The 23,661-nt window shown below is 45.2% G+C and overlaps 1 protein-coding gene, 1 long non-coding RNA gene, 1 other non-coding gene and 1 pseudogene across 5 annotated transcripts in view; 1 reads left to right on the top strand and 3 right to left on the bottom strand.

Moving 5' to 3' along the window:
• Positions 1–347: 347 nt before the first annotated feature.
• LOC116275413 lies at positions 348–2,173 on the bottom strand (annotated as a pseudogene).
• A 1,706-nt stretch (positions 2,174–3,879) lies between these two features.
• On the bottom strand, positions 3,880–19,017 carry LOC108585426. Its single transcript, XR_001901721.3, has 3 exons — positions 18,789–19,017; positions 10,491–10,532; positions 3,880–3,905 (listed from the first exon to the last, which is right to left on the bottom strand). It is a non-coding gene; the product is annotated as an uncharacterized LOC108585426 (long non-coding RNA).
• A 59-nt stretch (positions 19,018–19,076) lies between these two features.
• The window catches only part of ILRUN (inflammation and lipid regulator with UBA-like and NBR1-like domains), a 114,742-nt gene continuing 110,157 nt past the window's right edge, over positions 19,077–23,661 (top strand). For 2 of the 3 annotated variants that reach the window (XM_017957816.2, XM_021937151.2), the window contains exon 1: positions 19,094–19,495. In XM_017957816.2, coding sequence (XP_017813305.1) covers positions 19,338–19,495 — 158 coding nt within the window. In that variant the 5' untranslated portion in view covers positions 19,094–19,337. Of the gene's footprint in view, positions 19,496–23,661 lie in introns of all 3 variants that reach the window. The other variant, XM_017957817.2, reaches the window with a different exon arrangement.
• Positions 22,933–23,038, bottom strand: LOC116275596. The gene has a single exon (XR_004184711.1). It is a non-coding gene; the product is annotated as a small nucleolar RNA U13 (small nucleolar RNA).

Raw genomic sequence — 23,661 nt, 5'->3', positions numbered from 1 at the left:
GTAGAAATTGCACTATATCAACTTTTTGTTTTTGTTTTCGTTATTTTGGAGAGAAGCAAGAATATTATTAATATTAGACTTTAATTTTACATCAACAACAACACTGTGTAACCAACAGCACAGGGAAGAGGTAGTGGAGAGAGAAGATGGTCTGGCTTCCTGTTCCTTAACTAGCCTTGACTTTAACAGCAGAGCCCAAGCAACCTAAGAGCACCTCACCTAGCCTCTTCATGAAGTGGGGAGAGATGGGAATTGGAAGTCAGAGGCTCATAACTTAAAGAAGGCTGATGGCAAGCCTGGGGAGAAGCCTGGAAATGAGGCAGGGGCTTTGGGCTGTGAGGAATCCCCTAGAGCAGGTCTTCGGCAGAGAACATGCCCCTGGCCCTGCCCAGGATGGATTCCTTGGTAGCGTCATATGGGTGCTCCTTGGAGGGGATCTCCAGGATGACTGGGATGGAGCACTGGTAGGCATCCAAGGCGTGCCTCACCATCTCTGTAATGTACTGGTTGACGAAGATGATGCCAATGTCGTCCTGTTTAGAAACTGCCGGAAAGTGTCTTTGATCTCACTGATGGTTGTATGCTTCTTCACCACCAGGAAATTGGGATGGTAGTTCTCGTTAAGCTCCCCTATGCCACCTGGCAGGAAACCAGTCATCGTGTCCTGGTCTCCGAACTGTCTTTTTAGATGAGGAGTTGAGAACTGGAATGTACTTTTGTGTACATGAAAGTTATAGAGCTTGGCCAGGCACAGTGACTCACACCTGTAATCCCAGCACTTTGGGAGGCCGAGGCGGGCGGATCACCTGAGGTCAGGAGTTTGAGACCAGCCTGGCCAACATGGTGAAATCCTGTCTCTTCTAAAAATATAAAAATTAGCTGGGCATGGTGGCGCGTGCCTGTAGTCTCAGCTACTTGGGAGGCTGAAGCAGGAGAATCACTTGAACCAAGGAGGCAGAGGTTGCAATGCAATGAGCCTAGATCGTGCCACTGCACTCCAGCCTCAGTAACAGAGTGAGAGCCAGTCTCAAAAAAAAAAAAAAAAATTTTATACAGCTCAACTAAAAGTCTGGCGCTATGTTAATATGGGAGAGGTTGGGAGTGAGTGGGAGGTGTAGACAAAACAAGGTTGGCTGTCAGTTGATAATATTGAAGCTGGGTGACGCATACATGGGAGTGCGTATACTGTTTTATTCACTTTTTTGTTTGTTTCTTTGAGACAGGGACTTGTTCTGTCACCCGGGCTCTAGAGCAGTGGTATGATCACAGCTTGCTGCAGCATCAACCTCCCAGGTTCAAGCAATCCTCCCACCTCAGCCTCCTGAGTGGCTAGAACTACAGCTGTACACTACCGCACCCAGCTAATTTTTTTTTCTGTAAAGTTCTATTGAGTTAGTAAATTTTCCTTTTTCTTTTTTGTACAGATGAGGTTTCACCATGTTGCTCAAGCTGGTCTTGAACTTCTGGCCTCAAGCAATCCACCTGTCTTGGCCTCTCAAAGTGCTGGGATTACAGGCATGAGCCATTGTATCCAGGCTACTTTTTTTTTTTAAAATAAAATTTCTCTCTGTGCTCAGGATGGAGTGCAATAGCATGATCATAGCTCACTGAAACTTTGAATTCTCAGGCTCAAGTGATCCCCCTGCATCAGCCTCCTGAGTACCTAGGACTATAGGCATGTACCACCACAACTGGCTAATTTTAAAATTTTTTTTTTTTTTTTTGGTAGAGACAGGGTCTCTCAGCGGGGTGCGGTGGCTCACACCTGTAATCCCAGCACTTTCAGTGGCTGAGGCGGGCGGATCACCTAAGGTCAGGAGTTCGAGACCAGCCTGGCCAACATGGTGAAACTCCATCTCTACTAAAAATACAAAAATCAGCTTGGTGTGGTGGTGCACACCTGTAATCCCAGCTACTTGGGAGGCTGAGGCAGGAGAATCACTTGAACCCCAGAGGCAAAGTTTGCAATGAGCCCAAATTGCGCCACTGTACTCCAGCCTAGGAAACAAGTGCTAAACTCTGTCTCAAAATAAATAAATAAATTCCATAATAAAAAGTAACATATAATTTTTTTAAAAAAGGCTAGCATCATGTTTAATGACATATTCACAGATTTAGGTATTGAATGAATTTGGGTCTCTGATGTGAAAATCAAAACTTAGTAATACAGCATCTTTATAAAACACTTTATAGTTTGCAAAATATTTCCAAACTTTATCTCACAACTACTCTCAGAGGTAGATGGAGAGTACCTCTGAGATGATAATACTCCATTTCAGAGAAAAGAAAAGTGAAGTTCAAAGCAGTAGATCTGGGACTTTAACCCAGTTTTTAAACATGGAATTCAGTGATCTGCTCCTTTTATTCAAAATGGTTACAGCCCTATGCTTTTTCTGATTATAACAGTAAGCCTGGGAAACAGTGAGACCGTATCTCTACTTAAAAACAAACAAACAAAAAATGTAGCTAGGCATGGTGGTCTGCCCCTGAGATGGGAGGATCGCTTGAGCCCAAGTGTTTGAGGTTATACTGAACCATGATCATGCCACTGCACTATGGCCTGGGGGACAGAATGAGACCCTGTCTCTAAAATAATAATATATGTATATAATTTTAAAACAATTTAAACAAATTACAAAGAAGAAAAATGTGACCCCACCACATAGAGATACGTATTGTTAACATTTTGTATATTATTCTTCAAAATTTTGTTCTTAATTTTTTTTTTTTTTTTTTTTGAGATGGAGTCTCTCTGTTGCCCATGCGATTATTCTGACTCAGCCTCCCATGTAGCTGGGACTACAGGTGCACACCCCCATGCCCCACTAATTTTTGTTTTGTTTTGCTTTGTTTTTGACAGAATCTTGCAGTGTCGCCAGGCTGGAGTGCAGTGGCGCGATCTCAGCTCAATGCAACCTCTGCCACCTGGGTTCAAGCGATTCTCCTGCCTCAGCTTCCCAAGTAGTGGGGACTACAGGCACAGGCCACCATGCCCAGCTAATTTTTTTATTTTTAGTAGAGACAGGGTTTCACTGTGTTGGCCAGGATGGTCTCTATCTCTTGTCCTCGAGATCTGCCTGCCTCGGCCTCCCAAAATGCTGGAATTACAGGTGTAAACCACCATGCCCGGCCTGTTTTAAATTTCTTTTTACAAAAATAAACATATGACATAGTTTTGTAATCTTCTTTGTCCCTTGAACAATTATGTAGTTTAAACATGTGGCTGTGTCAATAAATTCAGATCTGCATTTATTACATGGCACTCTTGTAACTAGTTTAACTGATCTCCTTTTGTTAAGCATTTAGATGGTTTCCAATTTTTCAAAATTATGAACAATGGCAAAATAAACTTTCTCGTATCTTGGCTCATTCATTATTACATTAGGATTCATGACTGGGAGTGGAAAATCTGGGTGAAAGCATTTAGAAGAATTTTGTAACATATTGCCACCAATCTCAGAAATGTATGGATTTATATTCTCAATCATCCAGTGGGGTATTTTTCCCCACCAATTCATAGTTGCTTTTCTTGAGACAAACGGAATTCAAACACACCAGTGAAAATACAGAGTTTAATTTGCTGACCTGTAATCAAGTTGAACTATTGAGCAAACCATTAATAAACGATTAACTGTGTTTGCTTAAAGTAATGATCTTCTGCCGGGCTCAGTGGTTTATGCCTGTAGTCCCAGCACTTTGGGAAGCTGAGGCAGGAGGATCGCTTGAGCACAGGAGTTCAAAACTAGCCTGGACACAAAGTGAGACCTTGTCTCTACCAAAAATCAAAAACTTAGCCAGACACGGTGGTACGCACCTGTGGTTCCAGCTACTTGAGTCCAGGAAGTGGAGGCTGCAGTAAGCCGAGATCGTGTCATTGCACTCCAGCCTGGGCGACAGAGTAAAACCTTGTTTCAAAAAAAAAAAGAGAAAGAAAAGAGAAGAAAAGAAATGGTAATGACCTTCAAGCTTTAATGTGCATTAGAATCACATGGTGATTCCTGGGCTCTATTTCAGACACACGGACTTATACTGCAGGGGTCTGGGACCCAATAATGGGCTTTTTTTTTTTTTTGTTTTTGAGACAGAGTTTCACTCTTGTCTCCCAGGCTGGAGTGCAGTGGCACGATCTCGTCTCACTGCAACATCCACCTCCTGGGTTCAAGCGATTCTGGAGTAATCTCCAGCCTCCCAAGTAGCTGGGATTACAGGTGCCCACAACCATGGCTCATTTTTTAATGTTTGTTTTTAGTAGAGACGGGTTTTCAACCATATCAGCCAGGCTGGTCTCGAGCTCCTGGCCTCAAATAATCCACCCACCTCGGCCTCCCAAAGTGCTGAGATTATAGGCATGAGCTGTTGCGCCCGGCCAAGAATGGGCTTTTTGTTGTTGTTTTTGAGACAGAGTTTCACTCTTGTCTCCCAGGCTGGAGTGTGCAGTGGCACGCATCTCTGCCCCTCACTGCAACATCCACCCTCCCGGGTTCAAGCATTCTCCTATCTCAGTGTCTTTCAAGTAGCTGGGATTACAGACTTGCACCACCACACCCAGCTAATTTTTGTATTTTTAGTAGAGAAGGCGGTTTGCCATGTTGGCCAGGCTGGTCTCAAACTTTTGACTTCAGTGATCTGCCCACCTTGGCCTCCCAAAGTACTAGGATTACAAGCGTGAGCCACCATGCCTAGCCAAGAATGGGCTTTTTTTTTTTTTTCAGATGGAGTCTCGCCTGTTGCCTGCTGGAGTGCAGTGGCGTGATCTTAGCTCACTGCAAGCTCCTTCCCTGCCCACCATTCTTCCTCAGCCTCCCAAATAGCTGGGACTACAGGCCTCGCCACCACACTCCGCTAATTTTTTTTGTATTTGCAGAGGTGGGTTTCACTGTGTTAGCTAGGGATATCTCTGGACCCCTGACCTCGTAGATCTGGCTCCTTGCCTCAGCCTCCCAAAGTAAGCAATTACAGATAAGCCAGCCACCACGCCAAGAATGGCATTTTTTTTGAGATCAGCCCCATTTGTCAGCTCTAGGCTGGAGTGTGTAGTGGCTCAGATCTCAGCTCACTCAGGTGCCCAAGCCCTGGTTCCCTTGCCATGACTCTGCCTCTCAGCCTCCCGAGAAGGCTGGGACTACAGGCACGCACCTTGTCTGCTAATTTTTTGTGTTTTTAGTAGAGACGGGTTTCACTGTATAGCCAGGATTGTCTCGACCTCCTGATTCCTGATCCCGGCCTGCCTCTCGGCCTCCCAAAGTGCTGGGATTACAGGCTTGAGCCACCGCCACCGCCAGAATGGGCATTTTTAACAAGACCCACCGCTCCCAAGTGACTGAGATTTAGGGAATTAGACTCTTGAGATACTAGCTTAAGGATACACACAAGGATAGATGAACAGTGTGCTGATTATGGACTTGTTTAGCTTTTGGCCACATGAGGTCTGGTGAGAGAAAGGAAATATTCACTTATTCTCTCTACTCCTGACCTCTTCCACCTCATTCTGTCTCTGTCTCTCTGACACACAGAGACACACACACAGACACACACACACACACTCTTTTTGGAGGAAATGAACATTTTACTTTTGGGGATGCCTTTACAGCAGGCTGCTATTATCAGTTACAAAGAGTTGCTTTCTAGTGATTCCTGTTTAGGGCTTTCTGTTTTGTTTTGATTTGCTTTCTTTTTCAAGCAGGCATCTTTGATGTTCCTAACCAGTTAAGCACCTGACAGTCAGTTGATTTTTCCTTTTCTGTAGAAACTCACTTTAAAGTATCCCAGAAGTTCTGCAGTGTGAGATTCGAGGAGATTGGAGGCAAATGAGTTCAGTGAAATTCTACGGGGCCTCTGAAAGGAGGCCCCTGGGTTGTCATCACTTGTTAGCATGGCCCTTCAAAATTCAAACTGGCTTTCCAGGCATTTTCCTTTCCAGGATAGCTCCCCTTTGCTAGCTTCAGGAAACAGCTTTTTAATTTTCTCCTTGAAGGTCTATTTTTGACACAAAGGCTTCATTTTTCATAGAACCCTGCAGCTTTTCTATGTTTGGAGGCCTGGCAAAGGCATCAGACATGTGACCCTCCTAGGCAGGTCTGCCCTTGAAAAATGTATGCTAAGGGGAGGGCTGAGCCCTTCTTTCTCCCTACCTAGATGCCTGCCTGGGCCCACTGCCGAGGACCCCGGCCAGCTGTCGCATGTCCAGCCAGAGCAGCATTACCCACGGTATGTAGAGCCGACCTGTGTCTCATCTTTTCAGGGTCAAGCTCATGCAGACAAGTTATTTTTCTGATAAGTGACTCCTATTACTGGGAAAGGACCAGATGAGTGCCATTTATCCTTAAAAAAAAAACCCCATATATATATATATATATATATAAATAAAATTATTCATTCACAGACATTTTTCATTTATGCCAAATGTTTGTCTCTACCAGACGTAGTATACTTCATGGTAACAAAACCAAAGGGCCAATTAAAAAACAACACTTTGTTGAAATACAATTTACATGCAATAATATTCACCCATTTAAAGTGTACAGTTTGGCGGGGCGTAGTGGCTCATGCCTGTAATCCTAGCACTTTGGGAGGCAAAGGTGGGTGGATCACTTGAAGTCAGGAGTTCTAGACCAGCCTGGCCAACATGGCAAAATCCCATCTCTACTAAAAATACAAAAAAATTAGCCGGGTGTGGTGGTGTGCGCCTGTAATCCCAGCTACTTGGGAGGCTGAGCCTGGACAATGGCTTCAACCGGGCAGGTGGAGGTTCAGTGAACCAAGATTACACACTGCACTCCAGCCTGGGTGACAGAGCGAGACTCTGTCTCAAAAAAAAAAAGTGTACGGTTTGATGAGATTTGATAAACGCATATATCCATGTAACTGTTACCACAATTCAGATATAGAACAATTCCATTAACCCAACCCAAAAGATCCACTCATGCCCCTTCTCAGTCAATTCTCTGGGCCCCCTCTAAGCTCGCCTACAACTCCAGGCACCACTGGGGTCACTTTCCATCACTATAGCTCAGTTTTACCTATTCTTGAACTTCAAATAAGTGGAATTACACAGTGTATATTCCTTTGTGTCTGGCTTTTTTTGCTCAATATGTTTCTGAAATTCATCCATGTTGCTGTACCTATCAATAGTTTACTCCTTTCGATTGCTGAGTAGTATTCCATTGTATGGGCATATTACAATTTGTTTATCCATTTGCTTGTTGATGAACATTTAGGTTGTTTCCATTACTTGAATACTGCAAATAAAACTGGTATGAATGGGCCGGGCTCAATGGCTCACGCCTGTAATCCCAGCACTTTGGGAGGCCAAGGCAGGTGGATCACCTGAGGTCAGGAGTTCAAGATCAGCCTGGCCAACATAGTGAAACCCCATCTCTACTAAAAATACAAAAATTAGCCAGGTGCGGTAGCACACGCCTGTAGTCCCAGATACTTGGGAGGCTGAGGCAGAGAACTGCTTGAACCCAGTGGGCGGAGGTTGCACTGAGCTGAGATCACGCCACTGCACTCCAGCCTGGACAACAGAGCAAGACTCCATCTCAGAAAAAAAAAAAAAAACCCTGCTATGGATGTTCAAGTATTTGTATGGACATATGCTTTCATTTATTTTGAGTAAATAGATAGGAGCAGAATGTCTGGGTTTTATCGTAAGCATATGCTTAACTTTTAAAGAAATGGGGCATCAAAGCATGATGTAGACTGATTAAAAAAGGAAATAAAAAGAAATGGGACAGTTAAAAACATCTCATTTTTTGTTGTTAATTCTATATTATACGCCAAGAATGTCAACTCCTATTATATGTCAAGAATTCCAACTTTCTATTCTTTTTTTTTTTTTTTTTTTTTTTTTGGGGGGGGTTTTCGCTTTTTTTCCCGGCTTGGGGGGTTGGGGGGCGATTCCGGCTCACTGCAAGCTCCGCCTCCCGGGCTTACACCATTCTCCTGCCTCAGCCTCCCGAGTAGCTGGGACCACAGGCGCCTGCCACCTCGCCCGGCTAGTTTTTTGTATTTTTTAGTAGAGACGGGGTTTCACCATATTCGCCAGGATGGTCTCGATCTCCTGACCTCCTGATCCGCCCGTCTCGGCCTCCCAAAGTGCTGGGATTACAGGCTTGAGCCACCGCGCCCGGCCCCAACTTTCTATTCTTATAGTTCATTTGGAAAGAGAACTGTTTTGAGTAAGAAGTCTGGGCCAGGACACCTTGACCTTGGGAGTTCAAGATCTGCCTGGGCAACATAGTGAGACCCTGTCTTTAAAAAAAAAAAAGAGTCATAAATCTAGGGCTTGGCACAAGTAGCTTAGCTCTAGACCTGGATTTTGAAAAGGGGGTCATTTAGCTTTTTCAGAGCTTCGATTCCCTAATCTTTAAATTAGGGCTGATAATTTCTTATGACAATCAAAAATTGGAAGTAGTCTCAAACGTCATCAATAGGTCACTGGTCAAGTGAAACATATGCTTAAATTGGAATACTATATAATCATTAAAAATAATAATGGAGCTGGGTGCAGTGGCCCATGCCTGTAATCCTAGCACTTTGGGAGGCTGAGGCAGGAGGATTGTTTGAGCATAGGAGTTAAAGACCAGTTTGAGCATAGGAGTTAAAGACCAGTTTGAGCAACATAGTGAGATCTCATCTCTACAAAAAAATTAAAAAAGTAGCTGAGCTTGGTGGAGTGTACCTGTACTCCCAACTGCTCTAGGGACTGAGGTGGGAGGATCGCTTGAGCCCAGGAGGTCAAGGCTGCAGTGAGCCGTGATTGTGCCACTGCACTCCAGCCTGGGTGAAAGACCAAGATCCTGCCTCAAAAACAAAAACCAGAAAATAAACAAACAAAATAAAAATAAATATAAATAATGACATAAATATATATTTACTGATGTGGAAAGCTGTTGTCAGCATACTCTCAGTGAAAAAAAGCAGCCTAGAAAGGCAGAGTATGATCCCATTTAGTCAAATTATACAAATGGAGAAACAGATGAAAAACATATTTACTCAAATATTAACAGTGGTTATCTCTGAGTAGCAGGATTTAGGGTGATTTTTACTTTTTTTTTTTTTTAACAATTTCTATATTGCTTAATTTTAGTTGCAACAAGCATGTATGAGTCTTTCAAAAAAAAAATAAAGCTACTAAAAAACAAGCCAATGTAATTTGTTTTTCCTGAGAATGAGATAAGAGAATATATGGATATATTGAAAAACTATAAGGTATTACTAGTGACATGGCCAAAGAAAATAAAACATGGAAACAATGAAAAAATGAGGAAGGCCGGGCATGGCAGCTCACGCCTATAATCCCAGTGCTTTGGGAGGCCGAGGCGGACAGATCACTTTAGGTCAGGAGTTCGAGACCAGCCTGACCAACATGGAGAAACCCCACTTCTACTAAAAATATGAAAATTAGCTGGGAGTGGTGGCACGCGAATCCCAGCTACTCAGGAGGCTGAGGCAGGAGAATTGCTTGAACCCAGGAGATGGAGGTTGCGGTGGGCTGAGATTGTGCCATTGCTCTCCAGCCTCGGCAACAAGGGCGAAACTCCATCTCAAAAAAAAAAAAGAAAAAAGAAAAAAGAAGGCAAAAAGTAAACTGTCAAGTGTTACATAAATTTAAGGTATTGGTATTTTTTTTTTAAGTTTGTTTTGTTTTGTTTTGTTTTTTGAGACAGACTCTCACTCTGTTGCCCAGGCTGGACAGCAGTAGCATGATCCTGGCTCATTGCAACCTCTGCCTCCCAGGTTCAAGCAATTCTCCTGCCTCAGCCTCCTGAGTAGCTGGGATTACAGGTGCGTGCCACCATTCCCAGCTAATCTTTGTGTTTTTAGTAGAGGTGGGGTTTCGCCATGGTGGCCAGGCTGGCCTTGGCCTCCCAAAGTGCTGGGATTACAGGTGTGAGCCACTGTGCCCGGCCAAGGTATTGGCATTAGTATTTATTAGCTTAGTCTCCTCTAAAAGGATCTTGAAAATCATCAAAGTAATCCCATAAAAGAAAGTAATGATGGCTCCTTACAAACACAAGTAGGCTGAACATAGTGAAAATGTAAAATCCTTAGGATTGAAAGAGGCTGGGTGCAGTGGCTCATGTCTATAATCCCAACACTTTGGGAGGCTGAAGCAGGAGGATTGCTTGAGGCCAGGAGTTCAAGGCCAACCTGGCCAACATAGCAAGACCCTGTCTCTATTATAAAAATAATAAAAATTAAAAAAAAAAAAAAAAAGGACTGAAAGAAATCTGGAGTAAAGAGAAAGGCACAGGTTTCTTTCTGACCCTTGGGTTAAATCTTGGCTTTCTCAACATCTGTGTCTCTTTGAACAGGGTATTTAAACTTTTAATTTCTATTTCCTGATCTGCAAATTGGAAAAATAATAATAATCTCATTTTGCTGTGAAGATTAAATGAACCAAAGTACTTAATGTGATGGACTCTGACACATTGGAGAGTTCATTAAATATTTGTTCCCTTTTTTCTCCTTTCGTTTAACTTTACCTGAGATGCAGACAGCAAGATGTTGTACACATTGGAACCCAGCTGGTAAAAAAGAGTGAAGAGAATGATTATAATAAAAGGGGAGAGGCTCTGGGTTTTCGTTTTTGTTTTTTTAACATGAGGGAGAGATAAGGAGTTCATGTTTACTTGGAGGATATTTGACTTGGCAAACTAAAGGGGCCAAGAAGAGAAGGGGAAAAAAAAAGAAAAGAAGAATGGACTACTTCTGGATGTATCTAGGCCAAGGGACGTGAGATAAAGACAGTCAGGTTTTCGTCTGCATTCTCCCATTCACCACAGTAGGAAAAAAGAGACCCAGGGTCTCATGCTTTACCCAGAAGAAAAAATAGTACAATAGGCTGGTGCCTGCCATTTGAGTATCTCTTGAGTAGGGCAGTAGGGTAGAAGAACTGGAAAAACCCCAAATGTGGGGGTCTGGTCCTTTCCCATCATGCTTTGGGAGGATATCGCAAGTGGAGGGTTGCTCTTCAACTTCACCTATTCACTTCCCAGAGAAAATATGCCCCCCCAGGGACAACTTAGACTGCATTAGCTTTTCCTGGAGTGACTTCTAGATATATTTTTGCATTCAGTACGGAAAACGGGAAGCAGCAAAAAGAGCCAGGGACTTGGCCAGGCGCAGTGGCTCACGCCTGCAATCCCAGCACTTTGGGAGGCTGAGGTGGGCAGATCACTTGAGGTCAGGAGTTTGAAACCAGCCTGGACAACATAGTGAAACCCTGTCTCTACTAAAAATACAAAAATTAGCCAGGTGTGGTGGCAGGCGCCTGGAATCCCAGCTACTTGGGAGGCTGAGGCAAGAGAGTCGCTTGAATCCGGGAGGCAGAGGTTGCAGTGAGCCAAGATGGCACCACTGTACTCCAGCCTAGGTGACAGAGTGAGACTCTGTTTCAAAATAAGTAAATAGGTAAATAAGAGCCAGGGTCTTGGAGAGGTTCAAAGCTTCTAAATGACTTTGTCGTAATGCTTTCCCTTACTAGCCTGTTCCTCAAACTCTGTGTAGGATCATCCAGGCCTCCTGAGTCGAGTCTCCTGGAAGGCATCTCTGGGCACCCCAACCTACCCTGTACTCTTCCCTCCTCCCAAGTCCTACAGCCTCGTTGTCTACTTCCCATTTGGCACTTGAACATATGCAGCTTTGCACGGTTGCCTGCCTTTATGTAGTTATTTATAGAAATGTATGTCCTTGTCTCTCCCAATGTCATGTAAAACTTTAATATTTTACATTTACAAATGCTTATGCCTACCTCATTGAAACCTCCATTCCTGGGAAACGAACACAGAATGGAAAGTTTGGCTTGTGCTAGTTGTAGCCATACATTAAATTCCAACCTTTTTTTTTTTTTTTGAGATGAGTCTCGCTCTGTCACCAGGCTGGAATGCAGTAGCATGATCTCGGCTCACTGCAACCTCAGACTCCTTGGTTCAAGTGATTCTCTTGCCTCAGCTTCCTGAGTAGCTGGGATTACAGGCATGTGCCACCACGCCCAGCTAATTTTTGGATTTTTAGTAGAGACAGGGTTTCACCACGTTGGCCAGGATGGTCTTGATCTCCTGACCTCAGGTGATCTGCCTGCCTTGGCCTCCCAAAGTGCTGGGATTACAGGCGTAGGTCACTGCACTCAGCTAGGTATCTTTTATCATTTAAGAATACATTGCGAGGCTGAGTACGGTGGTTGATGCCTATAATACCAGCACTCTGGGAGGCTGAGGCAGCAGGACTGCTCAAGCCCAGGAGTTCCAGCTGGAGTGAGTTATTTCGCCACTGCATTTCAGTCTTGGTGGAAAAGCAAGACCCCAAGTGTTTAAAAAAATTGACATGCAATTCTTACTTCCCAAATAAAAGCTTTAAAGATCGTCCACGTTAACGGAGATAATAGAGATAATTCTGTCTCATTATTCTTTCTTTTTTTTTTTTTTGAGATGGAGTCTCACTCTGTCTCCCAGGCTGGAGTGCAGTGGCACAATTTTGGCTCACTGCACCTCTGCCTCCCGAGTTCAAGCAATTCTCCTACCTCAGCCTCCCGAGTAGCTGTAATTATAGGTGCGTGGCACCACACCCAGTTAATTTTTGTATTTTTAGTAGAGATGGGGTTTTGCCATGTGGGCCAGGCTGGTCTCAAACTCCTGACCTCAGGTGATCCGCCTGCCTCAGCCTCCTACAGTGCTGGGATTACAGGCATGAGCCACCACCCCTGGCCTCTGTCTCATGATTCTTAGTGGACCAGCCAGTTGAAACATTTTTATTTTATTTTATTTTGAGATAGGGTCTTGCTCCATTGCCCCAGGCTGGAGTGCAGTGGCACAATCTCTGCTCACTGCAGCCTTGACCTCCTCTGTTCAAGAGATCCTCCCACCTCAACCTCCCGAGTAGCTGGGATTACAGGCCCCCAGTTAGTTGTTCTTATGTTTTATTTTTGTCTCGATATGTTGACAAGGCTGGTCTTGAGCTCCTGAGCTCAAGTGATCCTCCTGCCTTGGCCTCCCAAAGTGCTGGGATTACAGGCGTGAGCCACCTTCCCTGGTCCTATTTATTTATTTGGAGATGGAGTCTCCCTCTGTTGCCCAGGCTGGAATGTAATAGTAGGTTCTCAGCTCACTACAATCTCCGCCTCCTAGGTTCAAGCGATTTTTCTGCCTCAGCCTCCTGAGTAGCTGGGATTACAGGCACACACCACCATGCTTGATTAATTTTTGTATTTTTAGTAGATACTAGGTTTCACCATCTTGGCCAGGCTGGTCTCAAACTCCTGACCTCAGGTGATCTGCCTGCCTGGGTCTTCCAAAGTGCTGGGATTACAGGCATGAGCCACTGCACATGGCCATATTTATTTATTTAAATACAGGAAAGTATAAAAAAGAAAATTAAAATTATTATTAATAATTCTCTATTAATATTTCCAATCTCTTGCTATGTGGATAAGTTCATATAGTGTACTAAATTACATACCGTTTTTTTTTTTTGAGACGGAGTCTCGCTCTGTTGCCCAGGCTGGAGTGCTGTGGCCGGATCTCAGCTCACTGCAAGCTCCGCCTCCCGGGTTCCCGCCACTCTCCTGCCTCAGCCTCCCGAGTAGCTGGGACTACAGGTGCCCGCCACCTTGCCCGGCTAGTTTTTTGTATCTTTAGTAGAGATGGGGTTTCACCGTGTTAGCCAGGATGGTCTCGATCTCCTGACCTCGTGATCCGCCCGTCTCAGCCTCCCAAAGTGCTGGGATTACAGGCTTGAGCCACCGCGCCCGGCCCATACTGTTTTCTTCACTTAACATATCATAGGCAAATCGTATGATAAAAATTCTTCAACACATGCTTATTGTCAAAATTTCGAAAATGTAAAACAAACAAACAAACAGGGCCAGGTACAGGAGCTCACACCTGTAATCCCAGCACTTTGGGAGGCTGAGGCAGGAGGATAGCCTGAACCCAGGAGTTGGAAACCAGCCTGGAGAACATGCCAAAACCTTGTCTCTACAAAAAATACAAAAATTAGCTGGGGGTGGTGGCATGCACCTGTCGTCTCAGCTACTCTGGAGGCTGAGGTGGTAGGATCGCTTGAGCCCAGGAGGTGGAGGATGCAGTGAACCGAGACTGCACTGTTGCACACTGCACACTCCAGCCTGGGCAACAGAGCTAGATGAAAGAAAAGAAAGAAAAAAAGAGGCCGGGCGCGGTGGCTCAAGCCTGTAATCCCAGCACTTTGGGAGGCCGAGACGGGCGGATCACGAGGTCAGGAGATCCAGACCATGCTGGCGAACACGGTGAAACCCCGTCTCTACTAAAAAAAAAATACAAAAAAACTAGCTGGGTGTGGTGGCGGGCGCCTGTAGTCCCAGCTACTCGGGAGGCTGAGGCAGGAGAATGGCGTAAAACCCGGGAGGCGGAGCTTGCAGTGAGCTGAGATCCGGCCACTGCACTCCAGCCTGGGCAACAGAGCGAGACTCCGTCTCAAAAAAAAAAAAAAAAAGAAAAAAAGAAAGAGAGAGAGAAAAAGAGAGAGAGAGAGAAGAGAGAGAGAGGGAAGGAAGGAAGGAGGGAGGCAGGGAAAGAGGGAGGGAGGGAGGGAAGGAAGGAAGGAAGGAAGGAAGGAAGCAGGGAGGGAGGGAAGGAAGAAAGGAAGGAAGCAAGCAAGCAAGCAAGCAAGCAAGGGGAGGAAAGCTGGGCACAGAGGCTCATGCCTGTAATCCCAGCACTTTGGGAGGCCGAGGCGGGCGGATCACTTGAGATCAGGAATTTGAGACCAGCCTGGCCAACATGGCGAAACCCGTCTCTACAAAAAACATAAAAAGATTAGCTAGGCATGGTGGCTAATGCCTGTAATCCCAGCTACTCAGGAGACTGAGTGAGGCAGGAGAATTGCTTGAACCTGGGAGGCGGAGGTTGCAAGTTGCAGTGAGCACAGATCTTGTGACACTGCACTCCAGCCTTGGCAACAGAACGAGACTCTGTCTCAGAAAAAAATAAAAAATAAAGTAACAGTAAATAATAATTAAAGGTGGGCCTGGTAGCTCATGTCTGTAATCCTAGCACTTTGGGAGGACGAAGTGGGTGGATCACCTGAGGTCAGGAGTTAGAGACCAGAGATGGTGAAACTCTGTCTCTATCAAAAATACAAAAAAATTAGCTGGGCGTGGTAGCAGGCGCCTGTAGTCCCAGCTACTCGGGAGCCTTAGGCAGGAGAATCGCTTGAACCTGGGAGGCGGAGGTTGCAGTGAGCCGAGATCAGGCCACTGCACTCCAGCCTGGGCGACAGAGTGAGACTGTCTCAAAATAAATAAATAAAAATAATAATACTTACTATTTTTTGAGACACTCTTGCTCTGTCGCCCAGGCTGGAGTGCAATGGCAAGATCTTGGCTCACTGCGACCTCTGCCTTTCGGGTTCAAGCGATGATTCTCCTGCCTCAGCCTCCTGAGTAGCTGGGATTTCAGGCGCCCGCCACCATGCCTGACTAATTTTTTTCTTTTTTTTTGAGAGCAAGTTTTGCTCTTGTTGCCCAGGCTGGAGTGCAATGGCATGATCTCAGCTCACTGCAACCTCTGCCTCCCAGGTTCAAGTGATTCTCCAGCCTCAGCCTCCAGAGTAGCTGGGATTACAGGCATGCACCACCATGCCGGGTTAATTTTGTATTTTTAGTTGAAACGGAGTTTCTCCATGTTGGTCAGGCTGGTCTCGAACTCCTGACCTCAAGTGATCTGCTCGCCTTGGTCTCCCAAAGTACTGGAATTACAGGCGTGAGCCACCAGGCCTGGCCAATTTTTTTTGCATTTTTTAGTAGAGATGGGGTTTCACCATGTTGGCCAGGCTGGTCTCGAACTCTTGACCTCATGTGATTCATCCACCTCAACCTCCCAAAGTGCTGGGATTACAGGCATGAGCCACCATGCTTGACCAATAGCGATATAATTTGACCTCACCAATAACATTTAAAGAAAATCATTGAAAATTTTATCCTTTTTTTTAAAATAAAACAGTCTGCTTTCATGGGGACAAAAAATAAAAATAAAAAAATAAAAAATAACTACCAAGTTAATATACACTCACTGTAAACATTCAAGCAGTATAGAAACTTAACATAAAAGTAAACATTCCCCAAAGTTTGGGTTGCCAGAATTAGCAAATAAAAATAGAGGATACAAGTTAATGTATAGGATATATTTATACTAAAAAGCCTTGTTTATGTAAAAATGTAAAAATATGTAAGAATGATATTGTATCTTTGTTTTAATTTGCATTTCTTATTCATGGAGTTTAAAATATTTTCATTCATTTTCCAGCCTTTTATATATTTTTAAGAGACAGTCTTGGCCGGGCAGGGTGACTCATGCCTGTAATCCCAGCACTTTGGGAGGCCGACGGCAGATCACCTGAAGTCAGGAGTTTCAGACCAGCCTGGCCAACATCGGTGAAAATCCATCACTACCAAAAAATACAAAAATTAACCGGGCATGGTGGTGCACACCTGTGGTCTCTGCTACTCGCGAGGCTGAGGCAGGAGAATTGCTTGAACCTGGGAGGCAGAGGTTGCAACAAGCCGAGATCTCACCACTGCACTCCACCCTGGGCAACAGAGCAAGACTCCGCCTCAAAAAAAAAAAAAAAAGGGAGACTGAGTCTTGCTCAGGTGCCTAGGCTCCAGTGCAGTGGCACAATCACAGCTCACTGCAGCCTCAAACTCCTAGGCGCAGGCTATCTTCCTGCCTCAACTACCTGGAGCAGGTGGGACTACAGGTGCGTACCAGTTAACCCAGCTATTTTTAAAAATTTTTGGTAGAGATGGGGTCTTGCTACACTGCCTGCCCAGGCTGGTCTCAAACTCTTGGCCTCAAGTGCTCCTCCCACCTTGGACTCCTTATTGATCTTTTTATTTTTATATGTAACTTTAAAAATTTTTTTGAGACAGCATCTCCTGTCACCCAGGCTGGAGTGCAGTGGCGGGAACATGGCTCACTGCAGCCTCAACTTCCTGGGCTCAAATGATCCTCCCTCCTCAGTCTCCCATGTAGCTGGGACCATGGGTGAGCACTACCACGCAGGATTAATTTTTAAATTTTTTGTGGTGTGGTGGTCTCACCATGTTGCTCAGGCTGGTCTCGAATTCCTGGACATAAGCTATCCTCCCACCTCCTCATTGATCTTAATAGCTTTTTATTTATTACATAAAAATATTAGGGCACAGTGGCTCACGCCTGCAATCCCAACACTTAGGGAGGCCAAGGGAGGAGGATCCCTCAAGCCCAGAAGTTTGAGATCAGCCAGGGCAACACAGTGAGACCCTGTCTCTACAGAAGGTTGAAAAAACAACATTAGCCGGTCATAGTGGCGCCCACTTGTAGTTCCAATTTCCTGGGGGAGCTGAGGTGGGAGGATTACTTGATCCCAGGAGTTCAAGGCTGCAGTGAGCCATGATCCTGCCATTGCACTCCAGCCTGGGCAACAGAACAAGATCTTGTCTGAAAAAAAAAAAAATTTTTTTGAATTATGTAGAGCGTTTAGGTGTGGGTTAAGACCTTAGTACTGTATGCGACTGACCGAGAGTTTTGAATTTTTCCCTAAATCAGCATTCTAATGGAGTCACCAGGTTCCAATAATATCGTCTTTTGGATCCTTGGTCAACACAATTTTCATCCATGGATACTGCAAGTTAAAACACTTTCTAGAAGTCTATGGTCCTAACATCAAATTAGTTCTTGGGTCAACTTTGTAATTTTTGTGTAAGGTCCCAATTGAACTTAATGTAGAAAGGGAATGTAGCAGGGTATAGTGAATGGAGTGCTAAACTGGGCGTTTGGAACCCCCTTTCCAGCTGTGTAATCTTGGGTGAATCATTTCCTCTCCATCCATTTCAATGTCTTCATCTGTAGAATGGGGAGGTTGGACTCGACAGTGTCAGTTCCTTTTAGTTATTGAGATTTTTATAATCGTTCTGTCTCTATTGCACCATCCAAAAGATTAGGACAAAACATGTTCATCTCTGAGTCCCAAATATGCATGGCTCCAGAACCTTAAAAAGCCACTGTAGTTTACTCTCTTTTGGTAGTGGGACAGAGGAATGGGTTCCCTTTCCAAAACATCCTGGCCCCCGACACATTACTACTTATTCCAGCTGTTTTTGAAATTGTGGAAAACACACTTCATAAGGAACCAGAAATCTGGGTTCTAGTTTTGCTGCTCTGTATTTCTGGACAACGCACGTAAGCTTACTTCCCTACAGAAGACCATTTCTCACTCATCCCCCCCACCCCTCCCCGCCTTAGATCTAGCAGTGCTGGGCAATTCGCGGTGTTTCAAAAACATTTCCTAACAGAAGAGGGCAGACAAGACAGTCTCTTTACTTCCTTTCTCATTCTTTGACAGACCTTGACCGGGAAGGTGTACAGTATATACAGAAATACTTTGTCTTCTATTTTAAATACAGAACAAGGCATGCTGAATTCTCATGACTTTATTTTGATAGGGTTGTTCCTGACAGAGTGGGTGGAAGGTTATGTGTGGTGTTCTTTTAGACCTGTGATGGATGTTTGCATCAAGACCTTTTTTATTTTCCGGAGACACGATGCTACCGTTGCATAACACAAACAGAACCGATAAACGGTAGTAATAGCAAAGAGTGCCCGGGAACCAAGGCTTTAAGGCAGCATCCCTCTGGGAAAGCGGCTCTTCAAACACGTCCTTCAAGCGTGAGTGGCAGACTCCTGGCTGGGAGGGCTGAGTCCTGAGTGCACTTTGCTACTTGACCTTGCCACTGTCTCCCTCTCCCGTGACTTCAGTTTTCTCACCTGCAAAATGGTAGAGTTGTCATAAACGAAAATCCCTGAACTTCTCCCGCAGCCCCAGGCTTTAACAGCTCTCCTTGAAGGTGGGGACGGGGCGGAGTAATGGTCTGGACAGAAACTCCCCCACACGGCTGGACCATCTCTTTCCTCCTTCCTACTTTTCGCCCCCTCGCCCCGCCCCGGTGAGGTCACGCGGGGACGTCACGAGTTTGTGACGACACTAAGGGACGGGCCTCCGGGAGAGGAAGGGGCGGGGCCTAGGCTGGCGACGCTTGCGCAGTGGGCGCGGCGCGGGAGGAGGCGGAGGCGGCGGAGTGGCGAGAGGCGAGAGGCGGCGGAGGCGGCGGAGCTGGGGGGGGGGGGGGGGGGGGGAGAGTGAGTGAGTGGCAGAGTGAGTTTACCCCTATGAGACTGTGAGAGGCCCGGGGCCTACCTCAAAGGAGCGGGGTCACGACGCTAGCTAGCAGCGGGCCCCCTCCCGGTCCCCGGGCCCGGCGGCGCGGCGGCGGCTCGGTTGTGAGGAGGCGGAGAAGCGGGTGTCCGGGCCCCGCCATGGAGGGCATGGACGTGGACCTGGACCCGGAGCTGATGCAGAAGTTCAGCTGCCTGGGCACCACCGACAAGGACGTGCTCATCTCCGAGTTCCAGAGGCTGCTCGGCTTCCAGCTCAATCCTGCCGGTTGCGCCTTCTTCCTGGACATGACCAACTGGTGAGCCGGCCCCGCCGTGCCAGCGCTGGCAGCGGCCTCGGGGCCCCTAGGGGAAGGGAGGGGACTCTCGAGCTCGGCGGCAGGGCGAGCCAGGCGGGTACTGAGGGCCACCCCCTTCCCGGGACAGGTAGGACAAGTGGGGGAGCACCGGGGGCATAGGAAGAATTTGAGGGCTGAGCAGGGCTAGAGGAGAGTTAGGGGCCACGGAGGCAGAAGGGGCGGAAGGGAGATGATGTGGGCAGCTCCTGAGGTTTTTCGAGGATTAGGGGCCAAGGGCCAAAGGACGTGAGATGAGAGGAAAAGACTTAGGCATTCAGGCATAGTGGGTAGACTTGGGAGGAAAAGGGTTATGGTATTGGCTGAGAGTAAAAAGCACAGGAGATCTGGATTTGGGGAGTGGGGAAAAAGGTTGGGGTTTGGAGTGAGGGGCTGAGGATGCCAGGATTGGGCGGAAACTATAGGGAAGGATTAGGTGCTGTGAAGCAACCTGAGCACTGGAGAGGCTTGGGAGTTAGGAGCTGAGAACAGATTAATTTGTGTGTCTGTCTCTTTCCATTTGAGGATAGATAGGGAAAAGGGGGTGATATTATGAGGGAAGACAAGGGGGTATGGTGAGGAAGATGACTTTCTTAAGAGTTATGCCAGGGAGGAGTAGGATCTACTAGTAAATCGACACATGGAGGATCGGGAGTGTTAGACTTGGGACAGGGCCTGGGAACCACCTTAGGAAAAGTGGGGGAAATGAGATGATCTTGGGGGAAGGAACTTTCTGAAGGGACAGGACTTCTGGCAGAGGGTTCATCTGGGGCCACCAGAATGCTGGGAATGGAGAGGGGCTTATCTGAAAGAAAACTAAGTTGACAGATGTTTGGGAAAATGGAGAACTTAGGCTGGGAGCCAAGTGTTTTTGTGTTCACCTTGTAGAAGACTGAATTGGGGCAGAAGACTATCCGACGTAAAGGAGTGTTTCTTGGCTTTGGAAGTAGCACTTGCTGTTGTTGATAAGCAAGGCTTCCCCTTGTACTCTGAATAGAGGTTGTTGGATTCACTCAGAGGCAGAGTTGGAGCGGAGACGATTAGACTTTCTTTGAAAGGATTTCAGGTGAAACAACTAATATGTCTTTGGGCAAAAGGCAAAAGGTTCAGTGCCCTTTGCTCTGTTGGGCATTCAGTCTCCTGACATGTGGAATCTTGTTTCTTTTGGCATCACTTGCACAACCAACCTCTCTTTTATTCCTTGTCCCCTGAATGCCTCGAGCAATGATGGAAAAGAGGCTGTAAACCTACTTTTTATCCCACTCCTAACCTAGTCCTACCCTGGATGATGCTCATCTGTTAGTAGGAGCCTTGTAGCCATGGCTGCACCAAAGGTGATGTGTAAATTTTTTTTTTTTTTTTTTTTAGACGGAGTCTCGCTCTGTCGCTCAGGCTGGAGTGCAGTGACGCAACCTCGATTCACTGCAACCTCTGCTTCCCAGGTTCAAGCAATTCTCCTGTCTGAGCCTCCCCAGCAGCTGGGACTACAGGCGCACACCACCTCGCCTGGCTAATTTTTTTGTATTTTTAGTAGAGATGGGGTTTCACCATATTGGTCAGGCAGATCTTGAACTGACCTCAGGTGACCCACCTGCCTTTGCCTCCCAAAGTGCGGGGAACATGTGTGAGCCAATTTTTTTTTTTTTTTCCCCTGTGCATCATCTTTGATGGGTCTTACTATTTTATCTTTAAGGTCGATTATTACAGCAAGAGCAGGTTTAAATTTCTAGATGTTTAGAAAACTCTTTGACTGGATGCAGGAGATAGCCTTTAGAATTAATCATTTGTAATCTCCATTTGTATCTGTTACATCTGATGATCTCAGGCAGGGAATATAGCCTACTGTAGTTTTCTGACAGCTAACCTGAGGTGTTTAGTCAGAGAGACATGGGTTATTGAACACACTGAGAAGAGCTATTACTCTGGTGAAATTTAGAAGTAAAGTTATATCTTGAAGAGAGTTGTTCTCTTGCCTGACTGCTTCCCACCTCCGGCTCTTTTTCTTCCTTGTTTACACTAGTTCAGCATAGGAAACTTGGCATATTGTTGCTGCTAGTTTGGTAGGAGAGGATCATTATTTCTCCCAACCCCTTGTGAATTGGACCATTTAAACACTGCCCTAATAAGTTTTAAGTTCTTTAGGGCCAGTCTTTATTAGTATAATTATTATGGCTACAAAAGCAGTGTAATGAATTTTATATGTTTGAGGTATGTATTTAACATCTAAGATTTTTCTTAGGTGTTGTGGAAAGTGAATAGGTGAGGCCCAGTGTGGATAAGAAAAAAAAACTTAAAAGGCTGCACGCCTATAATCCCAGCACTTTGGGAGGCTGGCTGAGGCAGGAGGATCACTTGAGTCTAGGAGTTCGAGACCAGCCTGTGTGACATAGTAAGATCCTGTCTCTACAAAAAATACAGCAAAATGAACCGGACATAATGGTGTGCGCCTGTAGTCCCAGCTACTTGGGAGGCTGAGGTGGGAGGATCACCCTGGGAAGTTGAGGCTGCAGTGAGCTGAAATCGCACCGTTGCACTCTAGACTGGGTGACAGAGTGGTGAGATGCTGTCTCAAAAAAAAAAGTATATATATACATATTATATATATGTAGTTGGACTATAAAACTTGTATTTGAGTTTTTACACGAAAAACTTAAGTTCAAAGCCATGGAGTAGCATATATGTTGATGACATGTTATTTCTGTATAAAAACAAGTTACATATATAAGCAAAGGAGTGAGCTGTTAAGAAAATGTGTTCTGGGCTAGGTGTCGTGGTGCATGCCTGTAGTCCCAGCTACCTGGGAGCCTGAGGTAGGAAGATACCTGAGCCCAGGAGATCGAGGCTGCAGTGAACCATGATCATGCCACTGCCCTCCAGCCTGGGTGGCAGGATAAGACTCCGTCTGGGGGAAAGAAAAAAAAAAAAGTGTTCTGGCTTTAGAGAAATTGAGAAGTTGGAAGTCAGTAGCTTCTTAGAAATCCATGCAGTTAAGTGATAATTCAACTTTAAGTCACATTACCTTATTTTTTGGCTATATAAGACGTGTTCTTTATTTTCTTTGATTATAAAATGAAAAATCATTTGTGAACTAAAAGCAGGAAGGCTTTTCATTTTTTTCTTTCTTATGAAAGATAGCGCCATAATCTAATACTTTTTTGATTCCTGTGTTTACCTAATTCATCTTGACAGTTTTGTATTTTATTTTTTGAGACAGGGTCTTATTCTGTCGCCCAGGCTGAAGTGCAGTGGCACAACCATGGCTCACTACAGCCTCCCAGACTCGAGCAATCCTCCTGCCTCACCCTCTTGAGTAGCTGGGACTACAGATGCGTGCCACCATGACTGGCTAATTTTTTTATTTTTTTACTTTTTATTTAATTTAATTTTTTTCCTTTTTCTCATGTCAGATGGGTAATGTGCACGTGTTATATAACAAGATTCAAGGTTGGCACATGTCACGCATGCATGTAAACACCCAATCATCACACATATGAATTACAAAAGGATGAATTTAAAAATTTTTTTAGAGATGAGTTGCACTGTGTTGCCAGACCTAGTCTCGAACTCTTGGGCTCAGTCCTGCCGTAGTCTCCCAAAGTGTTGGGATTATAGACGTGAGCCACTGTGTCCAGCCAAGATTTTTTTTTCAAACAAACATCCATCATAATTAATAAAATCTAGGTAAATATATATACACATAGTGTGCATGCATGCATATATCACAGTATTTGTATGTGTTGCTCAAGCAGAAATCTAAAGTCTAGACATGTGTTGTTTTAAGCATCATTTAATTTCTAACTGGGCAACTGTTGACATACTCCTAATAAAAGTTGACAAAAAATCTCTCAGCTTGCTGTCATGATTAACCTGTTGAATTGAAGATGATTAATCTTACTGTGACTTCATAAGTTCCTGCTTTGGGTTGTAATAAATACCATTCAGTTGTCTGATGTCTATTTAAAAATAATGTGGTAAATTAAAAATCATTGTTGAAAAGCGAAGACCCTCAGTCTTCTAAAATTAAACGTGAGTGCAGTAGCTCACTCCTATAATCCCAGCACTTTGGGAGACCAAGGCAGTAGGATTGCTTGAACCCAGGAGTTTGAGACCAGCATGGGCAAGATAGTGAG

The sequence above is a fragment of the Papio anubis genome, chromosome 6 (assembly GCF_008728515.1).
Source record: "Papio anubis isolate 15944 chromosome 6, Panubis1.0, whole genome shotgun sequence".
NCBI classification, from domain to species: Eukaryota; Metazoa; Chordata; class Mammalia; order Primates; family Cercopithecidae; genus Papio; species Papio anubis.
This window is presented reverse-complemented; position numbering and strand designations above follow the sequence as displayed.